Raw genomic sequence first — 27,328 nt, 5'->3', positions numbered from 1 at the left:
CTGTAATAGATGTTTTGCTGACCTGTCTAAAATTCCCCGTTTCCTCTCTCCTAATTAGCATAATAACATGCACAATGTTCATTCCCAAGTTACATTTCCAGAATCAAGAGAAATTTGAAATGTGATAATTAGAGTAACTATTGTGTTCTTGGCTAGCTGCTGTAACATCCTAGATCTTGAGATATGACAGTCTATAAAACCATTATTTCCATTGCCACAGGAATTTATATTATGTTACCTTTGTGGTTCCTTGTCCCTGATACAGAATTAGTTTTTCTATGAATTTCGGGATTCTGTCTTCTTCTACAATAAATACTTATATAAAATACTTGCCAATATAATCAACCAATATCATGGTGTTGTTTAAAATATCACAATCATTGGTTTTTGCTGGTATCATATTGGCCCAACCACACCAAATTTAATTGTATTTTTAATTGATTTTAACATCCTCTTATTAACAGCTCATCCACCTCTTTACTATATTTTGTCCACAGATCAACAGAACCCACAATAGGTCTTTCACTTTAGTCTGCTCTTTTATTTTACTTTTATGTTGTTCTCTATCTCTGTAATCAACCATGGCTTGCCTTTATTTTAACAATCATTGTCACTTTGATGAATAGGCTGGTCTTGCATCAAAGCAAGCACTGTTTTGGACACTGCTGGTGTTCTGTGGTTTTATCCATTAGTAGATTGCCTCTCAAAGTCTAACCCTATATCCCCACCATGAGAGGTGGAAACGGGTAAGGTCAGCCAATAGGGCTCTGGTGAAACCGTATACGCCAATCCCCTGTACAGTGGATACAATGGATTACAGAAACATTGATGAACTCCAACCATACCATCGACTTTGGACAATGGAGATGGAAGGTCATCAATGGCCCATGCTCCACTGGGAGATAAGGACCCAAGAAGATTAATGGGTTATTCTCTGCTGTGGCTGGTATTTCTTGAGGAATGGCTGGATATCTCCTTGTCAATTCCGATGCTTGTGCATGTTCAGTGAAAGACAGATGTTGAAGCCAAGGTGAAGGTCAGCTATAGACACATATAACCTCCTGTTCCACCATGGAAATTGCAGAGAGAACATCAGTGATGTACAGAATTACTGAGCTGAGAGGCAGGGTGTACAAGGCTGACAGAAGAAACAGCATCTCATCCATGCAAATAGGGTTATCAACTTGAAGTAAAAATACAAATGCATATAAATGGTTTATTTATTTTTCCTTGTTTAACTTTCTAATAATTACTTTTAGGACTGGATGGGGCTTTTGATGATTTTTAGTCAATGACAACAATTGAAACTATTTTTAAATGTATTTGATGCTTCCAGTTCTTTGACAGCAGTGAGTGGTCAAAGAGCATCAAAGTATAGAGAGGAAGACCTTAAGATCTGCTACCTGAGGTTAAATCACTACTTGCTGGCAGAATGAGTCTGATTAGTTGGAACTCTGATTCTGAATTAGGTCATTCTGGGTGGGCTGGGGACACCATGAGCAGTGAGAACAAAGTGGTGGGTCAGATCCAATAGGTGGAGTGGCTCGATATCATAGCCAGTCCTCTTTCTTGCCTACTCCCGACAGGTACTAACGCCTTTACAAACTAAAATTTGTTAAGTTTGAACCTTCAAAGATTGAATAATTCATTCTCCACATCTCTTCAGCATAGAGAACTTCAGAGATTTATCACCCTCTGGGAGAAGAGAATCTTCTCACCTTTGCCTTCAATTAGAGGCAACTCATTCTGAAGCTGTGACTCCCGGTTCTGTACCGCACACCCTCCCGTCTCCTGGCATCTATCCTGTTAAAATGTTATAAGATCAGCAGTCAATCTTTCAGACTTCAATGTAAATAGGCTCAACATGTTCAAATGTTCCTTATAAGACATCCTTTCATCATAGGAATAAAGGCTCGTGAACCTTCACTAAAATTCTTCCAGTGCAAAATCCTGCCTTAAATAAAAGATCGTAACTATTCAGCACCCCAGGTGTGGTGCCATGAATCCCTGTAAAGTTATAAGACTTACATTTGAATATACATATGAATGCATTTTTGTACTTAATTCCTCTGTGAATAAAGGCCAACATAACATTCCATTTACCCTCATAATTACTTGCTGTACTCGCATGTTAACGTTCTCTGTTTCATGTATAAGTATTCCCAGATCCCTTTGTCAGGCAGCATTCTGGAGTCCTTCTCCATTTAAAATTACCCTAATTTTGTATTTTTAATACCAAGTGGATAACTTACCATTTACCCTTATTCTGGTCCGTCTGCAAAATACTGAAATAGACATTCAACCTACCTACTCTCAGTAGTCACCAGTACACCTGCTCATTAATGCAAATATCTAATCAGTCAATCATGTGGCAGCAACTCAATGTATAAAAGCAGGGAGCAGGGAGGAAAAAAAGGTTCAGTTGTTGTTCTGACCAAACATCAAACATCAACATGTGATCTAATTGACTTTTATCGTTGGTGCCAGACAGGGTGGTTTGAGTAACAGTCTCTAGAATTCACAAAGAATGGTGTGAAAGACAGAAGACATCCAGTGAGTGGCATTTCTGTGGACAAAAACATTAATGAGAGAGGTTAGAGGAGAATGGCCAGACTGGTCTAAGCTGACAGGAAAGCAACAGTAACCCAAGTAACCATGCATTACAGCAATGGTGTGCAGAAGAGCATCTCTGAATGTTCAGCAAGTTGAACCTTGAAGAGGGTGGGCTACAGTAGCAGAAGACCATGACCATACACTCAGTAGTCACTTTATTAGTTACAGTACCTCCTATACCTAACAAAGTGGCCACAGCGTAGATTCCTTTGCAGACATTTTGCATTGTCCTCATCGCTTACTTTCCTGTCTACTTGTGTGTCATTAGCAAATCTGCCTCAATTCACTCCATCCCTTTGCCCCAACCAATAAATAATTCTGTACATAATTGATACTAGTGATGCTAGTAGCATCCATATCATGGAACTCTAATTAAATCTAGAATATAGCTGCTTCACCTTCCTATGGATGTGATTAAAATAATGTGTCTTTGTGAGTGATTCATTTTCCTAACCCACTTTTTTATACTGTGGATTGTGAGCGTATACAATGAGATACTAAAGGAGGCTCTAAACAGGGGTTCCCAACATGGCTTCTACGGACCCCTTGCTTAATGGTGTTGGTCCATGGCATAAAAAAAGGTTGGGAACCCCTGCTCTAAAGTGATATAACTGGTAAAATCTGAGAAAATGTTGGACAGAGCTATGAGTAAATGTATTGAGAAGCTTCTGAATATACTCACTCATATCTCTATCAAATCAGTATCTAATGTGATATGTTATTTACCTAAATGGATATACCATATTAGGAATCTTGAAATGGCCATTGCTAAATTTATTGCATTAGGTGAATTAGTTTTTAAAATCAGTTAGAGGTAGCAGAATAACTCACACAAAATGTTGGAGGAACTCAGCAGGTCAGGCAGCATCATTTTTACATTATTGACATACAGTGCAGAATTCGGCCCTTCCGGCCCTTTGAGCCGAGCCACCCAGCAATCCCCTCGATTTAATCCTAGCCTAATCACAGGACAATTTTCAATGACCAGTTAGTCTACTAACCGGCATGTCTTTGGGTTGTGGGAGAAAACTGGAGCACCCGGAGTAAATCCACGCGGTCACGGGGAGAATGTACAAACTCCTTATAGGCAGCGATAGGAATTGAACTTGGTTGCCTGTACCGTGAAGCATTGTGCTGACACTATGCTATGGAGACAAATAAAGAATTGGTCTTTTTGGTTGAGAAACATCGACTCTTTATTCCTCTTCATAGGTGCTGCCTGACCTGCTGAGTTCCTCCAGCATTTTTTGTGTGTTAGTCTGCACCTGTAGAACTTCTTCTGTTTTAGAGATACCAAGATACTATTTTCAATTTTATAATATGTACCAAATTATTTAAAAATACATATGGGAAAAAGAAGAAGATGGCACCAGCAAACAACGCTACCAAAGGCAACCCCCTCAAGACAGTTCATGAAGCAACCCCCTTCACTTCTTCTGCATCTTCTTTTCATTTCAGATATGGTTCTGCTACTGTTACAGCCTGTTATCTACATCCTGGCATTGTGATGTAAAGCTGATAAGGCATTCTGGTGCTTTACTGTCTCCAGAGTATTCCACAAGGCTGCAACAAAGCATGCAGTGTGGAAGACAGGAAGCAGGGAACGAGCTCATGATCAACTCCTTCTCTCCCTGATTTTGCTGATGAAAGCGCTGGGGAAGATTAAAATCATCGAGGTGGGTGCTGAGGGAAAGCAAGTGTTCAGTGCCATCTACCAGCCTCTCAATCACTGCTGCCGGAGAAGGCATCTGCATGTGGCAGTCTCGTGCCCTTTCTCACTCACTACTCCCAAGGGAAGGTCCTTGCACTTGAGTTACCTCTTCCTCCCTTGATGCTGTCAGCAGATGGTGCTGGAGCAAGGTTTAATTGACCCGGATTGTAGACTTGGACTCTAATTTAGGTTTATGATGCGTTCTAGTTTCTAATTCTCGCCCTGGTCACTCTTTTTTGCTACTACTTCTGGGCAACTTTTGAATCAGGGCCGCCTGCAGATAACGAACACTGAGATGAAATGTACTGAAATATGCCTTTTGATTTTGTGTTTTATATTCTATGTTTTCATTCTTTTTGTTGCCGTTTGCATATTTTTTTTGTGCGTGGGGTGGGGGGTCGATATTTGATGTTTTTCTTTGAACGGGTTGGTTCTATGGTTCTTCTTTGTTTGGTGAGTGCCTGTGAGCAAGACGAATTTCAGAGCAATATACTGCATACATACTTCGATAATAAGTGTACTTTGAATCTTTGGAAAAGGTACCATCCAGTCCATCAAAACTCTCTCCATTCAATAGTTAACTTTCCTATCACATCAGCATCAGACTTCTAACATGCACATTAAATAACTTAAACATTGCTGGCAGTTTTTTTTTCCTATGCTAATGAATAAAGATATTCATCAAGCCAGATATTCTAAATTTCCTTTATCCCATTCCCATTTACATTCCAGTTTACCTAAACAACTGTAACAGATGTCAGAACATTGACTTCAAGGCTTTCTGATATGCTATTCATCATTTTAAGGTATTTATTTTGACATATTTCAGGTGGTAGCATGACTTTTTGATGTTGGGAACAGCAGTGTCAGCCAAGTGTGCTTACATGACAGACAAAGAGTTGATTACCATCATCAATAATGATACTATGATAATATGCCCTTTTATAAGATTAAATCTACCCGTGAAAAGCAAATACACACACACACACACACACACACACACACACACACACACACACACACACACACACACGTATGCACACCCATACACCTACCTATGGACCACTCCTGCTCGGTGCAGGTGCTCCACTGCTAGAGTGAGTTGCCTGATATATCGGCGTGCCTCTGCTTCTTCCAATATCTTTCTGTCATACATTTTGTGCATTAAGTTGCCTCCTGTGCATAGCTCCATAACCAAGTAGTAGCTGTTCTCTGTTTCGAGTATATCCAGAAGCTGCGTGATATTTGGGTGCCTGATCATCTGGTGGATCTGTCCTTCTCTCCGCAGGTTCTTTGTTACATAGGAGTCTTTCTTGGCTTTCTTCTTATCAATAACCTTCACAGCCACCTAACAGATAACAGAAATTCTGATTACCATTCAGCACGAAATTTACTCCAGCCCACGTCTGCAACTAATTGATGAGCTAACTCCTTTTGGAAAGATAAATGACTCAAAATGAATAGGTGCCGTGTGGCCACTTGGATCTTATGAGGTTTGAAATGTTCATACTTTCCCAACTACAATTGTGAAATACACCCAGCAGTTAAAACTGTGTCTGGAGAGTACGGTTCAAATTATACATTGTAAGTAGTAAACAGAGTGTTGGTGATTATCGTCCTCTGATTGATGATAACCATTTGGAAACAAATTAAGGACGGTCACACAAGAATGTGAACTGTATAATGTCAAAGCATTGTTGTTTTACAATAATCTTTTAAAGTTAAATCAGGCCTGACATTAAATAATGCCAGCAATTCAGTGCATTATTTCTCAAAGCAGGAGACTTCACATGTTGCAATCTGGAGCACCTCAGAGCTCTGGTGGGGAAAAGGAAACTTTGACAATATTATATGCGTTTCTGCTCACCGCACTACCTGATTGATGGAAAGGATGCACAGGCAGTTCACCAGGATGTTGCTTCAGTTATGACTCTGGCTAGACTGGTTTATTTTCCTTGGAGCCGAGGAGGATAAACACTAACTTATCCCTCTCTTTTCCAGTTCTGATAAAGGGTCACTTACTTGAAACGTTAACTGTTTTCTCTTTTAGATGCTTTCTTTTACAGTCTGAGGCATAGAATGCTTGAGAAAGGAAATCACTGAGAACCATATAAAAAGTTTTATGCAGTTGTGATCACCACGCTAGAAGAAGGATGTGATCATAATATTGTTGGTGTGGGAGTGTTGCCAGCAATGGAGATCATTAATTAAAAATTCAAGTATTCATTTTTAAGATATTTTCAGTAAATGTTAATAATTTAATGTACTTTTTATATCTTTACACCTGCTGTAATTTTCATGGAAAATTGATCAATGTTCAATTTTCTGCTCCGGGAAGAACTTTAAGAGCATTGTGATCTTGCACAAGGGAGAACGCTGCTTTCAAACCAAGGACATAGAACATAGAACAGTACAGCAGAAGAACAGATCCTTTAGCCCACAGTCTGTGTTGAACACGATGCCATATTAAAGTAAATTTTTCTACTTGCACATGATCCATATCACTCCATTCCAAGAATATTCATTAGCCTGTCTAAATGCCATTGAAACACCACTATTGTGTCTGTTTCTGCCCTATCCATTGGCACAATCAGGTGACCAGAACTGCACACAATACTCCTGGTGTGGCCCAACCAAGACTTTAAAAGACATGCTTGTGAGGCTCTCCTGTAGCTGATTTGCTTCTTTGCTGCCACCAATAACTTAACTGAGAAGAAAGGAGAAGCACACCAGGGGATTCAAATCAAAGTTAATTGAGGTAAAGGTGGAGGAAATAATTCGGTCCTTGCACAGAATGTGTATTTAGAACTGAACTCTGTTATTGCAACTCATGGCAGTCTAGTCTTGAACTAAAAATATATAGAACTACATATTCTCCAAACCAAAGGGGACCATCAAAAGCCAAACCCTTCCATATTTTGGCCATCTTACTTGGAGTTCTATACTTGTATTCTTGCAATCTAGTTTCCACTATTGTTACAATGCCTCCTTGTTAAATCTATTGCAAAAAAGTGGTAAAGCAGAACATTAATGTTTATGCATATTGAATCTTCACTAAAAATACTACAAACTGAATGTTCCAGACTGTGTGACATTGTAGAGAAGTTGGCACATCATGATTCACCCGAGCAACCAAAATTACAGTAAGAACATAAACAGGAATACAACATGTTCATGCATAAGGCTATATTATTGATGAAGATCGCCAATAAAACCCTTTATAATTAATGCATTACTCTTTGACTTTCTCAGTCTGCCTCAGTCTTTAATATACTTGACCACCTCACCCCCTTCTCCCGTCTCTCAGCTACACACCAGCTAGGTTTGTCTGAATTCATCAAGCTCCATTCATATTTACCTAGTCATAACCAAAGATCATTAGCAATCCCTTTCCTGGATCTTATCTCTTTCTGAATTATAACCAAAAATCTTCAATCCAAAATATTAACTGAGTTTCCCCTTCCATAGATTCTGCTTCTATTTCAGACTTCCAGCATCTTCAGTTTTTTAATGTTAATTCCTCTCCCATCTCTATGGAGATTTGACATGACATCTAAAACTTTGATGAAATTTTCATATACGTGTGGTGGAAAGTATATTGACTGGCTGCATCACAACCTGGTATGGAAACATCAATGCCTTTGAATGGAAAATCCTACAAAAGGTAGTGGATTGGGCCTAGTACAGCATGGGTAAAGCCTTCCCAACCATGGAGCATATCTACATCAAACACTGTCATAGGAAAGCAGCATCCATCATCAGAGAACCTTGCCATCCAGGTCATGCTCTTTTCTTGATGGTGCTATCAGTTAGAAGGTACAAGAGCCTCAGGGCTCATACCACCAGGTTCAAGAACAGTTGCTACCCCACAACCATCAGGCTCTTGAATAGAAGGGGACAACTACACTTGCTTGTCCCGTCAGAAAAATGTTCCTACAACCAATGATCTCACTTTCAGGACTCTTTATCTCATGTTCTCGTTATTCATTGCTATTTATTTATATTTGCATTTGCACAGTTTGTTGTCTTCTGCACTTTGGTTGATCTTTCATTGATCCTGCTATAGTTACTATTCTTTGGAATTGTGAGAATGCCCACAAGAAGCATAGATGTATAAGGTGTATAAGCATAGGTGTATAAGGTGACACATATGTACTTTGATAATAAAATTAACTTTGAACTTTCCCTTCCGGTGGCTACAGCATTGCCTCTGATTATAACCATGGACTTATCCATGTTTATTCCTATTCCTCAGTGATATCATCAAAAGACAGGAGCTATTTTCATCAAGTTGTGCCACACCATTCTATCATTCTCTGTCTCTAAATTTGTCCAGCACCCAAAATAAGCCAATGAAGTACAGATAATTTTCTCCTGTTTTTGAACCAATTATTCCAAGTTTCCTCTGGTCAGTCTCTGAAGTTGAAGTGGATAGTCTGAAATATTGGTAATGCATTTGACTCAGAAATTAGTTTTCAGCTATTGTGCCATCAGAAAGAGCAGCTTCGGTCTCTATGAAATTGCCCGACTTTGTCCATGCCCAAGCTAATCTCCTGTGAAACCCCTCATGTCTGTTGTAAAATCTCAAGACCTGTCTATTCCAACACAATACTGGTCAGCTTTTCTTGGTGTTTCCTCAAAATATGAATTATCCAAAATTTTGCAGCAATCTTAAACAATCCCATTCACTGACTATCCTTATGCTTGCTGACCACTCTGGCTTGGCCGAAGCAACACATTAGTCTAGAAATTGAATATTACCCTTTCTTAGTGTGTGAATGCCCATTCAGCTTCACAGAAAAACAAAAGCAAAATTGACCAATAAGACATTTGAAGGTACAGGAGAATGGATTACACGCAGAAAATTTGACTGAAATAGGGGCCACACTTAACATAATGAACCTTCAGCTGCTTCGCTATACACCAGTCTAAGGAAGGTATACTCTGCCTGGTAACCGCGTCCAATGCGGCCGTCAAGGTGCTGAGAAGCAGAGAGGAAACACCTTCTACATTCACTCTAGGGATGGGAGGGATGACCTATAGGGAATAGTTCAGTAGAAGTGGTCCATAGTCTCTGATGAGTAGCAAGGTGAATACAGAGTCCCTCCTCCCCTGGACTGAAGAATTTAGAACTAAGGGTCGTGGTCTCAGTTTAGAGATAGGGATTCGTTTCTCTGCTCAAAGGGCGGCGAGTCTTTGGGAACCTTCACTCCAGCAAGCCACTAAAGTCCTTCCTTTATGCTGAGATTTTTGGTCAATAAGGGAATCAAGAAGAACAGGTATCATGTGGGTAGTGTACTGGCCGTTTTCTTGTTTTAACGAATAGCAGAGTGGAGTTCTCGCGGCTCTGTGATCTGCTCCAGCTCCTTTCCCATTGTATTACGGGTCAGATCACATCTGGCTCTGAGTTAAACCACCATCCCGAGGGAATACTTCTCCAGCATAAGTTAGCGCGCCTTTGACCAAAGGCGTTCAACTCCAGTGTAACCCTGCCTTGCTCCTCAAATGCTGGGAAACCTGTTCCTTATCTCCTGCACTTTTGTAAACATGCAAGGAGTTGTTCTAAACTATTGTCATTATCAGACCAGAAAACAGTAATTCTGGAAATATTGGCGTTAGACCTCTGAAGCAATTCATCTATTTTTAAGTTTTTGGTGTTTCAGCCAAATGCCCTTCAATGATCCAATTGAATAAAAAAATGAAATAAGAGTCGGAAAACTAAGTTACCTTTTCACCAGTCAGAACATGCAATCCTTCTCTGACTTTGGCGAAAGATCCCTCGCCTAACTTTCTCCCAATCAGATAACTTCCGACCCGCTTGGTGTGGTGGAAATTGCGGATTGACTCTCGAGAAACATGGGCAACCGAAAATGGAAGGTTAATTTCCGAGCCGGAAACGCGGAGCTCTCCCGGTGACGGGTCGTCCAGGCTGTCTCCGGCCGCCGCCGGCATCCTTGGCCTGGGAAGTGGCTTCTTTCGCCGCCTCTGCAGGAACGTGCCGGCGATCCGGAGCGATAAACGCAGGCAGCAAAGGTCCACAAAGTAAGTAGTACGCTCCGATTTCCAACTATCAGTAGTTCAACATCGGTCCAAACAACTCAGGCACCAAGTGGAATTGAAAGAACTCGCTCTGTGCAGGTGTCCAGTTACTTGCACTTAGTCTAATTGACACAAAGAATGTTAGTCAAGCAAGTTCCGTTTCTCTTCCCCGCACTAGCAATGTTTACAAGTGGGGCGGCGAACAGTTTATGTCAGATGTAGAGATCGTCATTCCGACAGCTCCACTGTACTTCCTGTGAGAGAGGCAAACGAGAGGGGTTTCAGAGGCAGCAAAGTAATCAGACAACTGCCATATCGGCGTATTTCTCTTCAGAAAACCCGCGGGCACGGTTTGCCGCTGGAACAGCATAGAGAGAGCAGCAGCTCTCAGTTCTGGAAGATATATATTCGTGTTTTCAGTTTGATCCCATTAATCGTGTCTGATCCATGTTGACAGATGCGATGCCGCTCGGCGATTCGTATAGATTTCTGGTCAGTTTCGGTCACTGGAGAATTCTCTGAGACACACACAGACATGCACACACTGAGCTGCGCGAAGGGCACCACTGATTTCATCTTTTGAACTTCTCGGATTTCCAGAAGGCGGGAGCAATCCCAACCTCTTTTCCTCGTACGCGATTTGTGATTTTTTTAACCTTCCCACTGTCTCCTTTCAAATTTGATGACGCCTTGTTCCTTCCTCCTGTGAACTACCTTTTATTTTATTAATTGTACCTTTCCCGACGGCACGGTCTTTAATCAGCTCCTTTTGAAATCCGGTTAAACATTTCTTTCCGATTCTCAGCTCACTGAAGTAAAAGAAAGATGCCTTTAACAATACACTTTTCAAACTCTTTGCGCAGCGTTTATTAATGATGTATCATGTTTTCCCTCCTTTACCAAAACGGCGCCGAAACTTTTCTCCCAGGTTTTCCGATTTTGTTCGTATCTCCTCATCGCCAGGGAAAGGGAAAGTTGCTCCGCTTGGACATATTTCTATCACCATACATGGCTGGGTCTACATGCTGGTTATTATTAATGTGGCCTTCACCCCAGCGGAGTTTCTGCAGAATTGTGTGATTGTGACCCTTGCTATCGTCTGTTTCCTTTTTAACTTGACGCTTCTGGATCTTTCCGTGATTTTATGCACGTTCGCCCTGACCCGCACAATACTGACCCTTTCCTGGTCTCTCCCCTCCTCGGCTAGCTCTTTATTTTCCTTTTGGTTTCCCGTCCCTCGTCGAATTTTGTTCTATTTCACCCTCCCATTTCCCCTCTAATTCAGTTTATCGCGTCTTTAATTTGCTTTCTTTCGTGCTTGCCGCCCGTTTTGCATCTAGCTTTGCTCACCAGGGAGCCCCGAAGCAAAGCAAACGCTAATAGTTTTCCGTTCACCGTTTCATTTGAATATTTGTCCCGAGGCAGCAGAGCTCTTAATTGGCCAGTGTCTTACGTCTGGAGAACAATCTAATTCCCTTTCATGCTGTCTAACAACCCGCAGCAATGTTACAAGAATTTTTCATTCAATTATATATTCTGAGGCTAAATAATGCACATTTACACTCAGTGGCCTCTCCATTAGATGCCCCTTGTACCTAATACAGTGGCCACGGAGTGTATATTCATGGTCTTCTGCTGCTGGAGCCCACCCTCTTCCAGGTTCCACATGTGTGTTCAACTGCTCTTCGGCACACCACTGTTGTAACTTGTCCTTATTTGAGTTACTGTCACCTTCCTATCAGCTTGAACCATTCCACTCTGACTTCTTTCATTAACAAGGTGATTTTGCCCACCGATCTGTCCCTGCCCTCACTGGTTTTTTTTTTAATTTTCACACCATTCTCTGTAAACTCTAGAGGCTTCTGTGTGCAAATCATCACGTTTCTTCCCCATTCTGTTGTTTGTTCAGAACAACCAAAGCTCTTGACCAGGACTGTACCTCTTCCTAGAGATGCTGCCTGGCCTGCTGCGTTCACCAGCAACTTTTATGTGTGTTGCTTGAAATTCCAGCATCTGCAGAATTCCTTGTGTTTTCTTCTTGACCATTTCTGCATGCTTTTATGCATTGAGTTACCGCTGCATAACTATTGCCTGATTTGATATTTGCATTAATGAGCACTGTTTCGGCGTAATTAATAAACTCGCCACTGAGTGTAATTTTGCTATAACAAAGACAGATTTGTGTGTTTTATGATATATAAACTTTCCCAATCAAGGGAAAATTAAACAAATACAATTGGAGGCAGCATGGTAGCGTAGTGGTTAGCACGATGTGACATTGAATCTGGACTAACAATCAATGTGTTCTACTTTACACTTACATACTGAAGAATGACAATAAATAATCGATGGTAGTTTAGCAGTTGGTGCAACGGCATCATAGCAATTAGCACAATGCTTAACAGCACCAGCGACCAGAGTTCAATTCCCACCACCATCTGTAAGGAGGTTGTACGTTCGCCCTTGACCACCTGGATTTCCTCCGGGAGTTCTGGTTTCCTCCCACAGTCCAAAGACCTACCAGTCAGCAGGTTAGTTGGTTTTTGTAAATTGTCCCATGATTAGGCTAGGGCTAAAGCAGGAGGTGGACGGTGCAAGGACATGCTTCGTGCTAAATCCCAATAGATAAATATTTAAAAATTACAGTTCAGGGTTCAATTGCAATGCTGTCTGTGAAGAGTTTGTACGTTCTCCCCATGACCGCGTGGGTTTCCTCTGGGTGCTCTGGTTTCCTCCCACAGTCCAAAGATGTACGGCTTAGTAGGTTAATAGGTCATTATAAATTGTATCGTGATTAGGCTATGGTTAAATGGGGGGATAGCTGGACACTGCAGCCCAGTGGGCTGTAGGGGTCTGTTCCGTACTGAATCTCAATAAATAAGATAAACAACGCTTTACAGTGCAGGTGATCTGAGTTCAATTCCCGCCACTACCTGTCAGGTGTGTGTACGTTCTCCCCGAAACTGCATAGGTTTCTTCCAGGTGCTCTGGTCTCCTCCCACAGTCCAAAAACGTACCAGTTGGTAGGTTAACTTTTACATTGTAAATTGTCCTATGATTAGGCTAGGATTAAATCAGGGGATTGCTGGGCAGCTTGGCCTCGAAAGGCCAGAAGGGTCTATTCCACACTGTATCTCAATAAATAGATAATCATCAGACCATCCTGGCCTATGTTTAATACCGTGATATTTCGGGAGCCTTTGTTGCTGATTTTCTGATTCTAGAATATATTAAAATAAGAGAATGCAGAACATAACACTTGACTTTCATTCTGTGGAATGGCTTGAAACCATCAATTGTTAAATAGATGATGAAGCATGGGGAATACAGAAATAGAGATGTTTCTTTTGAGAGGAGAGCATTTGAATCAGACTGAGTGTAAAATACGGCAACTCACACCAGTTTGTTTGGAGCTCTGACCAGCGATCAGTCAGCCTTTGGGATTGATAAGCAAGAACAAATTAAAGGAAGTCAGGGGAAAGCACAACGGCTGTCGTCTGGACAGTTAGAGTAGTGATTTTGAGGCTTCAGCTCTTCAAGGCTTTAACAAAGAGGAGCTTCAATCAGAGACAGCAAGAAAGAAAAACTATAGGTACCTTTTTTCTCCTCCCTTCTCTACATTTGCTTAGTTGGGACAGTAGAGATACCAGGCAGGATAGCTGAACATTGCTCTTGTGGGGTGAAGGAAGGCAGGGAGACCGCTAGTATTGCAGGGAACTGCAAATGCGAGGTGCATCCAGCTGCAGTTTCCAACAATCCATGTTAAACAGTTGGAGCTGGAACTCGATGAACTGTGGATCGTTCGGAAGGCTGAAGGGGTGATAGATAGGACATATAGAGAGGTGGTTACACCAAAGGTGGAGGACACAGGAAATAGGGTGATAGTCAGGAAGGGGAAAGGGGTTAAGGATCCAGTGCAGAGTACCCCTGTGGCCATCCCCCTCAACAACAGGTGTACCACTTTAGATACTGTTGTGGGGGATGACCCAATTGAGGAAGGTCACAGCGGTCGGGTCTCTGGCACTGAATCTGGCTATGTGACTCAAAAGGGAAGGGGAAGAAGACGTGTGCTGTGGTGATGGGGGATTCGTTAGTTATGGGAACAGAAAGAAGGTTCTCTGGACAAAAACAAAATTCCCGGATGGTATGTTGCCTTCCAGGTGCCAGAATCAGGGACATCTCAGATCAAGTCCTCAGCATTCTCAAGTGGGAAGATGAAGAAACAGAGGTTGTGGTCCATGTAGGTACTAATGTCATGGGTAGGATGAGTGATGAGGTTCTGCATAGGGAGTTCAGAGAGTTAGGTGCTAAGTTAAAGGGCAGGACCTCCAAGGTTGTGATCTCAGGATTGCTATCTGTGCCATGTGCTAGTGAAGCCAGAACTAGGAAGATTATACAGTTTCATACATGGCTAAGGAGTTGGGTTCTCCTCCAAGAAAGGTAGGAGAAAGGTACAGAAGCAACAGTTTGCACCTGAACTGGAGGGGAACTAATATCCCAATGAAAGGTTTGTTAATGCTGCACGGGGTGGGAGGGGAGGTTAAACTAGAGTTGCAGGGAGTGGGAACCAGAGGGCCAGAACAGTTAGTGGAGAGGTTGTAGAGGCAGATGGTGGTAAGTCCTCAGACAAAGTTAGGAATCCAAAGGTTGAGCACGGTGTGACTAGCATACTGAGTTGCCTATATTTCAATGCAAAAAGTATTGTAGGAAAGGCAGAAAATAGCGCTGAAGATGTGGTAGCTGGTTTACAAACAGAGGCAATGTGTATTGAGGAGAGGTTGACAATAGGGCAAAATTACAGTCAACAGGAGTTGCAATGGAAAAGGCAGACAATATAAAAAGGGTGAATACAGGACTGAATATATATCTGAATATGTGCTACATATGGAATAAGGTAGATGAATTTGTAGCACAATTACAGATTGGCATGTTTGATCTTGTAGGCATCACTGAATCATGGCTGAAAGAAGATTATAGCTGGGGGCTTAATGTCCAAGGCTACACACTGTATCAATAGGGCAGGCAGGAAGGCAGAGGGGGCAGTGCTTCTCTGTTGGATAAAAAATTAAATCAAATCATTAGAAAGAGCTGATATAGGGTGGGAGGTGTTGAATCATTATGGATAGAACTAAGGAATGGTTCTGTCAGGGTAAAAAGACCCTGCTGAGAGTTATATACAGATGTCCAAATAGTAGTAAGGATATGACCTACAAATTACAGTGGAAGATAGAAAATGCATGCCAAAAGGGGAAATGTTACAATAGTCACGTGGATTTCAATATGCAAGTTGATAGGGGATATCAGGTTAGTGCTGGGGTCCAAGAGGGGGAATTTCTAGAATGCCTATGAGATGGCTTTTTAGAGCAGCTTAAGGGTGATCCCACAAGGGGATCAGCTATTCTGGATTGGGTTTGTGCAATGTACCAGAATTGATTAGAGAACTGAAGGTAAAAGAATCCTAAGGGGCATGATCACAATATTATCAAATTCACCCTGAAGTTTGAGAAGGAGAAGCTAAAGTCAGATGTATCAGTATTAGAGTGACGTAAAGGGAATACAGAGGTATGAGAGAGGAACTGGTAGAATTGAGTGGGAAAGAACACTAGCAGTGATGATGGCAGAGCAGCAGTGGCTGGAATTTCTCGAAGCAACTTGGAAAACGCAGGATGTATACATCCCAAAGAGGAAGAAGTATTCTAAAGGCAAGACGATAGAATTGTGGCTAACAAGAGAAATCAAAACCAACATAAAAGCCAAAGACAGAGCATATAATACAGCAAAAATTAGTCGTAAATTAGAGGATTGGGAAGCTTTTAAAAACCATCAGAAGGCAACTAAAAACATCATTAAGAAGGTAAAATGGAATAAGAAAATAAAGTTAATGAGGATACCAGAAGTTTCTTCAGATGCATAAACTGTAAAAGAAAAGTAAGTGTGTATATTGGACAGCTGGAAAACAATGCTGGACAGGTAGTGATGGGGGATAAGGATTTGGCAGACCAATTGAATAGTTTACATCAGTCTTCACTGTGGAACATATCAGCAGTATGGTGGATGTTTCAGGAGTCGGGGTCGTGCATTGAGTGAAGTTACCATAACTAGAGAGGAGGCTCTTTTGAAACTTAAATGTCTGAAGGTAGATAAATCACCTGGACCAGATGGCGTACACCCCAGAGTTATGAAAGGGATGACTGAGGAGATCGTGGAGGCATTAGTAATGACCTTTCAAGAATCACTAGATTCTGAAGTGGTTCTGGAAGACTAGAAAATTGCAAATGTCACTCCACTCTTCAAGAAGGGTGAGAGGAAGGATAAAGGAAACTATAAGCCAGATAGTCTGACCTCAGTGGTTGGGAATTATTGGCGCCACCCATATCATAATTGTATCCTTTTGAAATGCTTTTTGTTCAAAACTCTGAAAATTATTTTTATATCAAGTATTTTAAATCTGGGTTGCAAAATATGGTTTATAAAAGTAGAATTAAAACCTTGTCTCCCATCAGGGACACCAAACATAAACCACATCTTTACACTGATGATGTACAGAGCTGATGTGCCTGAGGCCTGAAATCCACTGATCTAGGTATCTTGTAGGCAACACAGCAGGAGCTGGTGTAACTTTTTACAGATTTCAGTCACTCAACTCCTTTTGTGAACTCCATTCAGTTCTGCTCTGCATTAAGTAGAACTACCACCCACTTCTAGCCTTCTTAATTCCAGAGAGTTTAAAGACTAAATGCTCCTGTGGGAAAAGAATATAATCCCAATCTGTAATTCAATTGATTTCTTCGTTAAAACCCACACAAAGAGAACAGTACTTTTTCTTCAGTGAAGTAGACCACATTCAGCAACTCATTATGGTTATATTAGTTTCAAAATGAAAGGAAATATTTGTTGTTCGCTTTTTATAAGTTAACTTCATAGATTCAGGTGGCAGCAAGAATATTACCCAGTTTGTTTTCTGGACAGCTCTGTGATAATTATTGCCCTGCAAGATTCTGATATGGAAAAAAGTCCTAAGCAATCTGGGCCCTGTTCAGCTGTTCATACGCCAATATCTTATTTTGTACAATAAGTATTCCTATTCTCACTTGCTTGATGATAAAACACCATGAATACAAACAGCATGGGTTTCATTCTGAACACCTTAAAAATAAATTATTTCAGAACAGACACAAAGACTTTTGGGTATGCTGGTTTGGGTGATGCTACTTTTCTATGGTCTTTTTTCACTTTGTGGAAGAGCGCTTAAAGACATTAATCTGTGGAATTTTTGTTTGCAGTCCATTCGGGTCGTACCCCCTTCTCATTACTACATCAGGGTGGAGATACAGGATCCTGCAGTCTCACACTCAGTGATTTAGGAACAGTTTCTTCCCTCCGCCATCAGATTTCTGAACAGTCCATGAAGACATAAATACTAGCTTCTTTTATTTGTACTGCTTATTTATTTACATAGTTCATAGATTTTGTGTTACATTGTACTGCTGCAGCAAAACAACAAATTTCACAGTATATGTCTGTGATAATAAATCTGAATCTGATTTGTCACATGAATTCAGTGCATATTTTGATATAAATTCATACAACTATGTTTGTTGATATCTTGTTTCAAAATATTTATTTTAATCATATAGTAAGCGGTGTGATTAATATAAAGATTTCCAAATCAAGTAATTATCATTATTGCAAGCATTATTTATTTTATCCTTCATGTCAGTCATAGCTTACATATTCATTCATCTCACCTTTAGTTGGAGAGTTAAATAGATTGCTTCCCCTTGAATTGGCTGTGTCCAATTCAAGATTCAAGATTGTTGATTGTTATTCTTCAGTACATGAGTGTAAAGGGGAACAAAAGGATCTGACGCAGCATAAAAAATAAGCATATAGAACACAATAAAAAAGAAATAAGCACAATAAATATAAATATAAAACGCAAACAACAGGAATTCTGCAGATGCTGGAAATTCAAGCAACACACATCAAAGTTGCTGGTGAACGCAGCAGGCCAGGCAGCATCTCTAGGAAGAGGTACAGTCGACGTTTCAGGCCGAGACCCTTCGTCAGGACTAAATATAAAAGAAATCTTACAAAACACAATGCACAAAAAACTGTAATAGACAGACTGTATGTACATAAAGTGACACTGAGTAATAAGACCATAAGGTATAGAAGCAAAATTGGGCCATTTGACCCATCGCGTCTGCTCCGCCATTTCATCATGGCTGATCCAATTTTCCTCTCAGCCTCAATCTCCTGCTTTCTCCCCATATCCCTTCATGCCCTGATCAATCAAGAATCTATCAACCTCTGCCTTAAATATGTAGTGGTGGAGGGTTGTCATCGGATAAGGTGTCTGTAGTAGCAGTGTGGGTTCGTGTTGATCAGCCTGATACCTAGGGGACAGCAACTGTTTTTGAATCTAGTGTTCCTGGTGTGGATGCTGCGTTGCCACTTCACTGATGTGATTGGGATGGACAGTCCTTATGCAGGCTTTGATGTACTTTCTGAACTGTGGACGATGTGTTCTGGGACGAAGAGAAGTTGTGCAAGATGTGCAATGCCAGGAGTTTGAAACTGCTCACAGTCTCCACTGCTGTGCCATTGATGTGAAGAGAGGTGTGAATGGTTTTCCTGAAGTCAATAACCATCTCCTTTGTCTTGTTGACATAATAAGGAGGTCCTGAAGAAGGGTCTTGGCCTGAAATGTCAACTGTTTATTCTGTTCCATAAATGATGCCTGCCTTGCTGAGTTCCTCCAGCATTTTGTGTGTGTTGCTAAGAAAGAGTTTATTTACCAGGCACCAGGCCTCAAGCTCTTCCACCTCCTCTCCGTAGGCTGTCTCATCACTGTTTGGTTGAGAGTAATAATTTGCTAATTGCTTAATATTATGCTACAATTGATCAGTTATGGAGTCAAAGAGTCAAACAGCCAGAAACAAGTCCATTGTGCTATCACGTCTAGGCAGATCAAGTACCATTTGTACTCACCCCAGGCACCAATACTTGGTGCATGTAGCTTTCTGCATCTCGGACTTGAGTGTTCATTGAGATACTTCTTAATTGCTGTGAGAGTAATGATCTCCACAATCTTCTCACCCAGTGATTTCCAGATTTTTTTTCTCAGATATCCTCTGACCCTTCTCCTCACCTTAAAACTACGCTCTCCGGATTCAGGCACCTCCATTATGACAACAATCTTCTTAAGGCTGCTGGAGGTTCTAGGGTTTGGATGCTTCAAAAGGAAAAGGAAAAGAGGTAAAAGAGAGGGATGGGTATGGCATTACTATTACTAGGGACACTATCATAGCTGCAGAAAGGGAGGATGTGGAGGAGGCGTTCTCTACTGAGTTGGTGTACATGGAAGCCAAAAACAGGAAAAGTGCAATCATTCTATTGAGAGTAGAGTATTGTTTAAACCCCACACCCCCCATTGGCAATAGAGACACCGAGGAACATATCAGAAGGCTGATTTTGGAAAGATGCTAAAATAACAGGATTGTTGTCCTAGGCGATTTCAAATTCCCTAGTATTGATTGGCGCCTCCTTAGTACAAAAGATTGGATGGGATGAAATTTGTCAGATGTGTCTAGGATGGATTCCTGACACAATATGTGGACAGGTCATCTAGAGGAGAGGCAATGCTGGATCAAGTACCAGACCATAAATCTGACTAGATGACCGATCTCTCATTGGTTGAGTGTTTCAGAGATAGTGACTGTAACTCAGCAGTCCCCAACCACCGGGCCGCAAAGCATGCGCTACCGGGCCGTGAGGAAATGATATGATTTGGCAATATGAGTCGGCTGCACCTTTCCTCATTCCCTGTCACGCACTGTTGAGCTTGAACGCACGCAAAGTCATTACGCACGCGTCATCCATTTCAGCGCGGGAAGAAGATCAACTCCTCGGGCTTGCAAATGACGACGGGCTGAAAAGTATGTTTGACATAACATCTCTGCCGGCATTCTGGATCAAAGTCAAGGCTGAATATCCTGAGACAGCCACGAAACCACAGAAAACGTTGCTTACAACATATTTCTGCGAAGCAGCGTTTTCTGCAATGAATGCAACGAAAACTAAATTGCGGAATAGACTGGACGTAAGGAACCCCCTTCGAGTATCGCTGTCTCCCATCACCCCTCGATAGGACCGTCTTGTTGCAGGGAAACAAGCCCAGGGCTCCCACTGATTCAGCGATATTGGTGTGTTGCAATGATTTTATATGTTCATATGGGGAAAATATGTGCTGTGTGTTTAATATCCAAACGTTACTTAGAATGTTATGATGCTATTGACATATAACCATATAACAATTACAGCACGGAAACAGGCTATCTCGGCCCTTCTAGTCCATGCCGAACGCTACTCTCACCTAATCCCACCGACCTGCACTCAGCCCACAACCCTCCATTCCTTTCCTGTCCATATAGCTATCCAATTTTTCTTTAAATGATAATATTGAACCCGTTTCTGCCACTTCTACTGGAAGTTCATTCAACACTTACTTCAAGTTCCCCGTCCTCCCCTGATAATTGACTTATCACTATATTCATGCGAGGAAAATATGTGCTGTGTGTTTTATATTAAATTCGTTAGATAACCCATTTAGAAACGAAATTGAGTGTATTAACCACTTATCACCAATATTCTGGTGGTGATTAACACCCCCCCCCCCGTCCGCCGGTGAATAGAATCGCCAAAATCGATTTGCAGGGGAAAAGAATCGGCAGGCGCACGCATGCACACTGGTGCCCGCGCAAGGCTTCATGGTCATTGTAGTCTTTCTTGGGGTAACTACAACGTATTTGACTGGTACTCTGGTCCGTTGGCAATCCTTCCACCCCCCTCCACCCCCCGTCAGCCGGTCCGCAAGAATATTGTCAATATTAAACCGGTCCGCAGTGCAAAAAAGGTTGGGGACCCCTGCTGTAACTCCACGACTTTAACAAACATTGTACAGGGATAGGAGCAGATGGTATGGAAGAGTATTTAATTAGGGGAAGGGTGAATTCTGATGCTATTAGGCAAGAACTTGGGCACATAAATTGGGACAGATGTTCTCATGGAAATGCATAATGGAAATGTGGACATTGTTTAGGGAGCACTTGCCTGGGGTTCTGGTAGATATGTTCCATTGAGACAGCAAAAAGGTGGTAGAGTGAAGGAACCATGGTTGACAGGAGATATGGAACATCTAGTAAAGAGGAAGAAAGAAGCTTATTTAAGGTTAAAAAGCAAGGATCAGACAGGGCTCCAGAGAGTTATAAGGTAGCTAGGAAGGAGCTTAAGAAGGGATTTCCGAGAGCCAGGAGGGGACATAAGAAGGCCTTAATGAGTAGGATTAAGAAAACCCCAAGGCATTGTACATGTACATGAGGAACAAGAGGATAATTAGAGTGAGGGTAATACTAATCAGGAATAAAAGAAGAAACATATGCCTGGAATTAGACAAGATAGGGAAGGTCCTTAAAGAATACTTTGCTTTTGTATTCGCTAGTGAGAGGGACATAATGAATGTGAGGACAACATAAAGAAAGCTGATATGCTGGTGGGTGCATGAACTGAATTGTCAGAGATGGTGGTAGAGGCAGAAGCATTAGGGACATTTAAGAGACTCTTAGATAAGCAGATGGATGAAATAAAAAATTGAGGGCAATGTGAGAGAGAAGTTTTAGATTGATTTTGGAGTCTTGCGAGACCATGGATCTGCGCCTGGAAAGTCTTCACGCTCCAGGGCGCAGGCCTGGGCAAGGTTGTATGGAAGACCAGCAGTTGCCTATGCTGCAAGTCTCCCCTCTCCATGACACCGATGTTATCCAAGGGAAGGGCATTAGGACCCATACAGCTTGGCACCAGTGTCGTCGCAGAGTACTGTGTGATTAAGTGCCTTGCTCAAGGACACAACATGCTGACTCGGCTGGGGCTCGAACTCACGACGTTCAGGTAGCTAGTCGAATGCCTTAACCACTTGGCCACGTGTCCACACATTGGTACAACATTGTGGACTAAAGGGCCTGTACTATGCTCTACTCTGCAATGTTCTCACCACCCATTCTACCTCTGACTCTCATAATTTTGTCTGTCTTTATCAGGTCGTCCCTCAGCCTCCTTGATGCCAAGGAGAAAAAGCTCAGGCTATCCATTCTCTCCTCATAACTGAAGCTTTCCACCTCAGGATCATTTCTTTTGTGATTGCAAGACCCTGTTAGACATTGATTGCCGCAGGCCTACTTCCTTTGAGTGGTGGATAAGCGGCAAGGCAGCAGTGTCTCCTCGGTTGTGGCGAGAACTAGGGCTCAGTCCTCGGGCTTGCATTGTAGCATGGTGTCTGGGCTCGGTTGGGGATGGCCTCTCCCATCTAGTGTTGGATCAGTGGAATTAAAGGCTGGTCTGCTGGGAACCATCAATTTGCAGGACTTGTCACTTGGGGGTTGGACTAAAAATGTGTTTTCTACGTGGCTATGTTCTTTTTATTTCCTTTATCATTATTCTGAATGTGCAGGTATGCTTTGGCACATTGGCTCCAGAGCACTGTTTCATTCAGCTGTATCCATGTATGGTTTGAATGACATAAATTAACTTGATTTGATTTGAGGTAACATCAAACAAAGTCATCGAGTACAACAACACAAGCAATAGGCCGGTAGCATCCTGGTAAATATGGCATTTTAAAAGGACTTAAAAACCTGATGGAAATGTTCAGCAGGTTTGTCCACATTTTATGGACATAGCATGGAGCCCGGGCCTTTGGCCCATCAAGACTGTGCCTGGCATCAATCATCCATTAACACTAATTCTTTTTTTTATTCTCCACCTGTTCCCATTAACTTCTCCCAGATTCTACTACTCACCTACACACATGGAGATGGGGGTGGTGATGGTGGTGGTAAATCCTGAGGATAAATATCTAGAAACTACAGATAATGGGTTTGTTTTACTGCCGGTTACAACAATTAGTCATCAGACTTGGTACACCATTAAAACATCACTTTTACCTCATTCAGTGGGTCACAATATTCCCTGTTGTTCTATAGTTTGAACAATTTATAGGTAGCTGAGGTTTTCCTCAGATTGTGAATTAAAAATAATTAAAGTGGTTAAGAATGCAAAGTAGGGCACCCTGTGGTGGACAGAAATGTACTGTCAGCATCATTTCGGATTTCCTCATTTGACTGCATGTGTGCAACTATCAGAAGCTGCTGTCAGTTTTATCAAGTGATGACAGTAATCAGTGATGACCTTACTGCTTTTACAATCGCAAAATCTGGGCCAAAAAGGGAACTTTGTCCACTCAGTGAGTACGTTATTAGGTACACCTGTACTCTTGCTCGTTACTGCAAATATCTAATCAGCCAATCATGTGGCAGCATTTCAAGGTTTAAAAGCATACAGACATGGGCAAGAGGTTCAGTTGTTGTTCAGACCAAACATCAGAATGGGGGAAGAAATATGATCCAAGTGACTTTAACTGTGGAATGATTGTTGGTGCTAAGTGGGGTGGTTGAGCTATCTCAGAAACTGCTGATCACCTGGGATTTTCACGCACAGCAGTCTCTTGAGTTTTCAGAGAATGGTACAAAAAACACATGTTACAACAGTGGTGTGGAAATGAACATCTCTGAATGCCCAGCACATCATACTTTGAAGTAGATGGACTACAGTGCAGAAGACTACGAACATGCATTCAGTGGTCAATTTATTAGGTATAGGAGATACCTAATAAAATGATCAATGAATGTACTTGCCACTAGCTGAAGAGAAATTCTTCAGCATCTTTCTGCCATCTTCATTTTATGAATGTCTTTTCAGATGAGCTCATCTAGAGTGGCCTCTCCAGTTCTTACAAGAACAGACCTTGCCTTGAGTGGGTAAGACTATCAGCCATCTTCAAATGGAATTTAGGATTTTTAAAGGTATTTTTAAAAGAACTTCAGTGGTCTTTCAACATGAGTTAGCACACATTCCCAGGCTTCACTGGGTGCAGGAAGGTACCCTCCATGATGGACTGCTGCGGATGGGCACATTTCCAGATGCAGGACTACATGATGAGGAATACACATATAGTAACATCAGTTCTACCATTACAAAGGCTTAATGGGGAGAAGCCACAATTAAGGACCTGTTACCATTGCACACTGAGGTTCTGGAATCCATTAAAGTGCCTCAACTTGCTTAGTCATGGAAAACATATTAAAGTAAAATCAATATTCTGAACTTAAAGAGGGGTAACTTTGAAGGTATGAGACGTGAATTAGCTAAGATAGACTGGCAAATGACACTCAAAGGATTGACGGTGGATATGCAATGGCAAGCATTTAAAGGTTGCATGGATGAACTACAACAATCGTTCATCCCAGTTTGGCAAAAGAATAAATCAAGGAAGGTAGTGCACCCGTGGCTGACAAGAGAAATTAGGGATAGTATCAATTCCAAAGAAGTAGCATACAAATTAGCCAGAGAAAGAGGCTCACCTGAGGACTGGGAGAAATTCGGAGTTCAGCAGAGGAGGACAAAGGGCTTAATTAGGAAGGGGAAAAAAGATTATGAGAGAAAACTGGCAGGGAACATAAAAACGGACTGTAAAAGCTCTTATAGATATGTAAAAAGGAAAAGACTGGTAAAGACAAATGTAGGTCCCTTGCAGACAGAAACAGGTGAATTGATTATGGGGAGCAAGGACATGGCAGACCAATTGAATAATTACTTTGGTTCTGTCTTCACTAAGGAGGACATAAATAATCTTCCAGAAAAAGTAGGGGACAGAGGGTCCAGTGAGATGGAGGAACTGAGCGAAATACATGTTAGTAGGGAAGTGGTGTTAGGTAAATTGAAGGGATTGAAGGCAGATAAATCCCCAGGGCCAGATGGTCTGCATCCTAGAGTGCTTAAGGAAGTAGCCCAAGAAATAGTGGATGCATTAGTGATAATTTTTCAAAACTCGTTAGATTCTGGACTAGTTCCTGAGGATTGGAGGGTGGCTAATGTAACTCCACTTTTTAAAAAAAGGAGGGAGAGAGAAACTGGGGAATTATAGACCGGTTAGCCTAACGTCGGTGGTGGGGAAACTGCTGGAGTCAGTTATCAAGGATGTGATAACAGCACATTTGGAAAGCGGTGAAATGATCGGACAAAGTCAGCATGGATTTGTGAAAGGAAAATCATGTCTGACGAATCTCATAGAATTTTTTGAGGATGTAACTAGTAGAGTGGATAGGGGAGAACCAGTGAATGTGGTATATTTGGATTTTCAAAAGGCTTTTGACAAGGTCCCACACAGGAGATTAGTGTGCAAACTTAAAGCACACAGTATTAGGGGTAAGGTATTGGTGTGGGTGGAGAATTGGTTAGCAGACAGGAAGCAAAGAATGGGAATAAACGGGACCTTTTCAGAATGGCAGGCGGTGACTAATGGGGTACCGCAAGGCTCAGTGCTGGGACCCCAGTTGTTTACAATATATATTAATGACTTGGATGAGGGAATTAAATGCAGCATCTCCAAGTGTGCGGATGACACGAAGCTGGGTGGCAGTGTTAGCAGTGAGGAGGATGCTAAGAGGATGCAGGGTACCTTGGATAGGTTGGGTGAGTGGGCAAATTCATGGCAGATGCAATTTAATGTGGATAAATGTGAAGTTATCCACTTTGGTGGCAAAAATAGGAAAACAGATTATTATCTGAATGGTGGCCGATTAGGAAAAGGGGAGGTGCAACGAGACCTGGGTGTCGTTATACACCAGTCATTGAAAGTGGGCATGCAGGTACAGCAGGCGGTGAAAAAGGCGAATGGTATGCTGGCATTCATAGCGAGAGGATTCGAGTACAGGAGCAGGGAGGTACTACTGCAGTTGTACAAGGCCTTGGTGAGACCACACCTGGAGTATTGTGTGCAGTTTTGGTCCCCTAATCTGAGGAAAGACATCTTTGCCATAGAGGGAGTACAAAGAAGGTTCACCAGATTGATTCCTGGGATGGCAGGACTTTCATATGAAGAAAGACTGGATGAACTGGGCTTGTACTCGTTGGAATTTAGAAGATTTAAGGGGGGATCTGATTGAAACGTATAAGATCCTAAAGGGACTGGACAGGCTAGATGCAGGAAGATTGTTCCCGATGTTGGGGAAGTTCAGAACGAGGGGCCACAGTCTGAGGATAGAGGGGAAGCCTTTTAGGACCGAGATTAGGAAAAACTTCTTCATACAGAGAGTGGTGAATCTGTGGAATTCTCTGCCACAGGAAACAGTTGAGGCCAGTTCATTGGCTACATTTAAGAGGGAGTTAGATATGGCCCTTGTGGCTATGGGGGTTAGGGGGTATGGAGGGAAGGCTGGGGCGGGGTTCTGAGTTGGATGATCAGCCATGATCATAATAAATGGCGGTGCAGTCTCGAAGGGCCGAATAGCCTACTCCTGCACCTATTTTCTATGTTTCTATGTTTCTATAATGTTGATAGTAAATGAATCTTTTCTGTACAGTAAACACAACCTGGTGTGCTGTGAACTTTAATGCATAGATGAATTTAAGTTGCATTTCAAGTTATATGAATGAAGAATCTTCTTGAGATAAAAAGAAAGCCTCCCATTCATTTAAGTTTTGGACCAAGAGAAATGTAGCAATAAGACGTTGTCAGTCTAAAACGTAGCTGTGCTTCATACCACACAGAAAAGTTTGCAAATGCCAATCTGCAGGAAATCAATCTCCTCTACTTTTAGTCTGCAGGTTACTTAAAGATTGCATTTATGAGAACTGTCCATAAATCAAATTTTCTGTCAGTCAGAAATGATCAATTTTAATCAGAGTTAATTAACATAAACATTTATTTATTATTTTCCACCGTGTTGTTACAGTGAAACAAAGTTGGAGAGGAGCATTCTTAATGGTATTCAGTATCTTGTGTCCATATGTCAGGCGTACAAAGAAAGTCCCATGTCCAGGAAGCAGTGAATCACTTCCTAAACTACC

The 27,328-nt window shown here is 41.7% G+C and overlaps 1 protein-coding gene across 1 annotated transcript in view; it reads right to left on the bottom strand.

Moving 5' to 3' along the window:
- The window catches only part of hunk (hormonally up-regulated Neu-associated kinase), a 60,587-nt gene extending 49,605 nt beyond the window's left edge, over nt 1-10,982 (bottom strand). The window contains exons 1-2 of the mRNA XM_063049816.1: nt 10,052-10,982; nt 5,380-5,672 (exon numbers count right to left, since the gene is read on the bottom strand). Coding sequence (XP_062905886.1) covers nt 5,380-5,672; nt 10,052-10,276 — 518 coding nt within the window. The 5' untranslated portion in view covers nt 10,277-10,982. The remainder of the gene's footprint in view (nt 1-5,379; nt 5,673-10,051) is intronic.
- Nucleotides 10,983-27,328: the final 16,346 nt, after the last annotated feature.

This window comes from Mobula hypostoma, chromosome 6, assembly GCF_963921235.1.
Source record: "Mobula hypostoma chromosome 6, sMobHyp1.1, whole genome shotgun sequence".
Classification (NCBI taxonomy): Eukaryota; Metazoa; Chordata; class Chondrichthyes; order Myliobatiformes; family Myliobatidae; genus Mobula; species Mobula hypostoma.
This window is presented reverse-complemented; position numbering and strand designations above follow the sequence as displayed.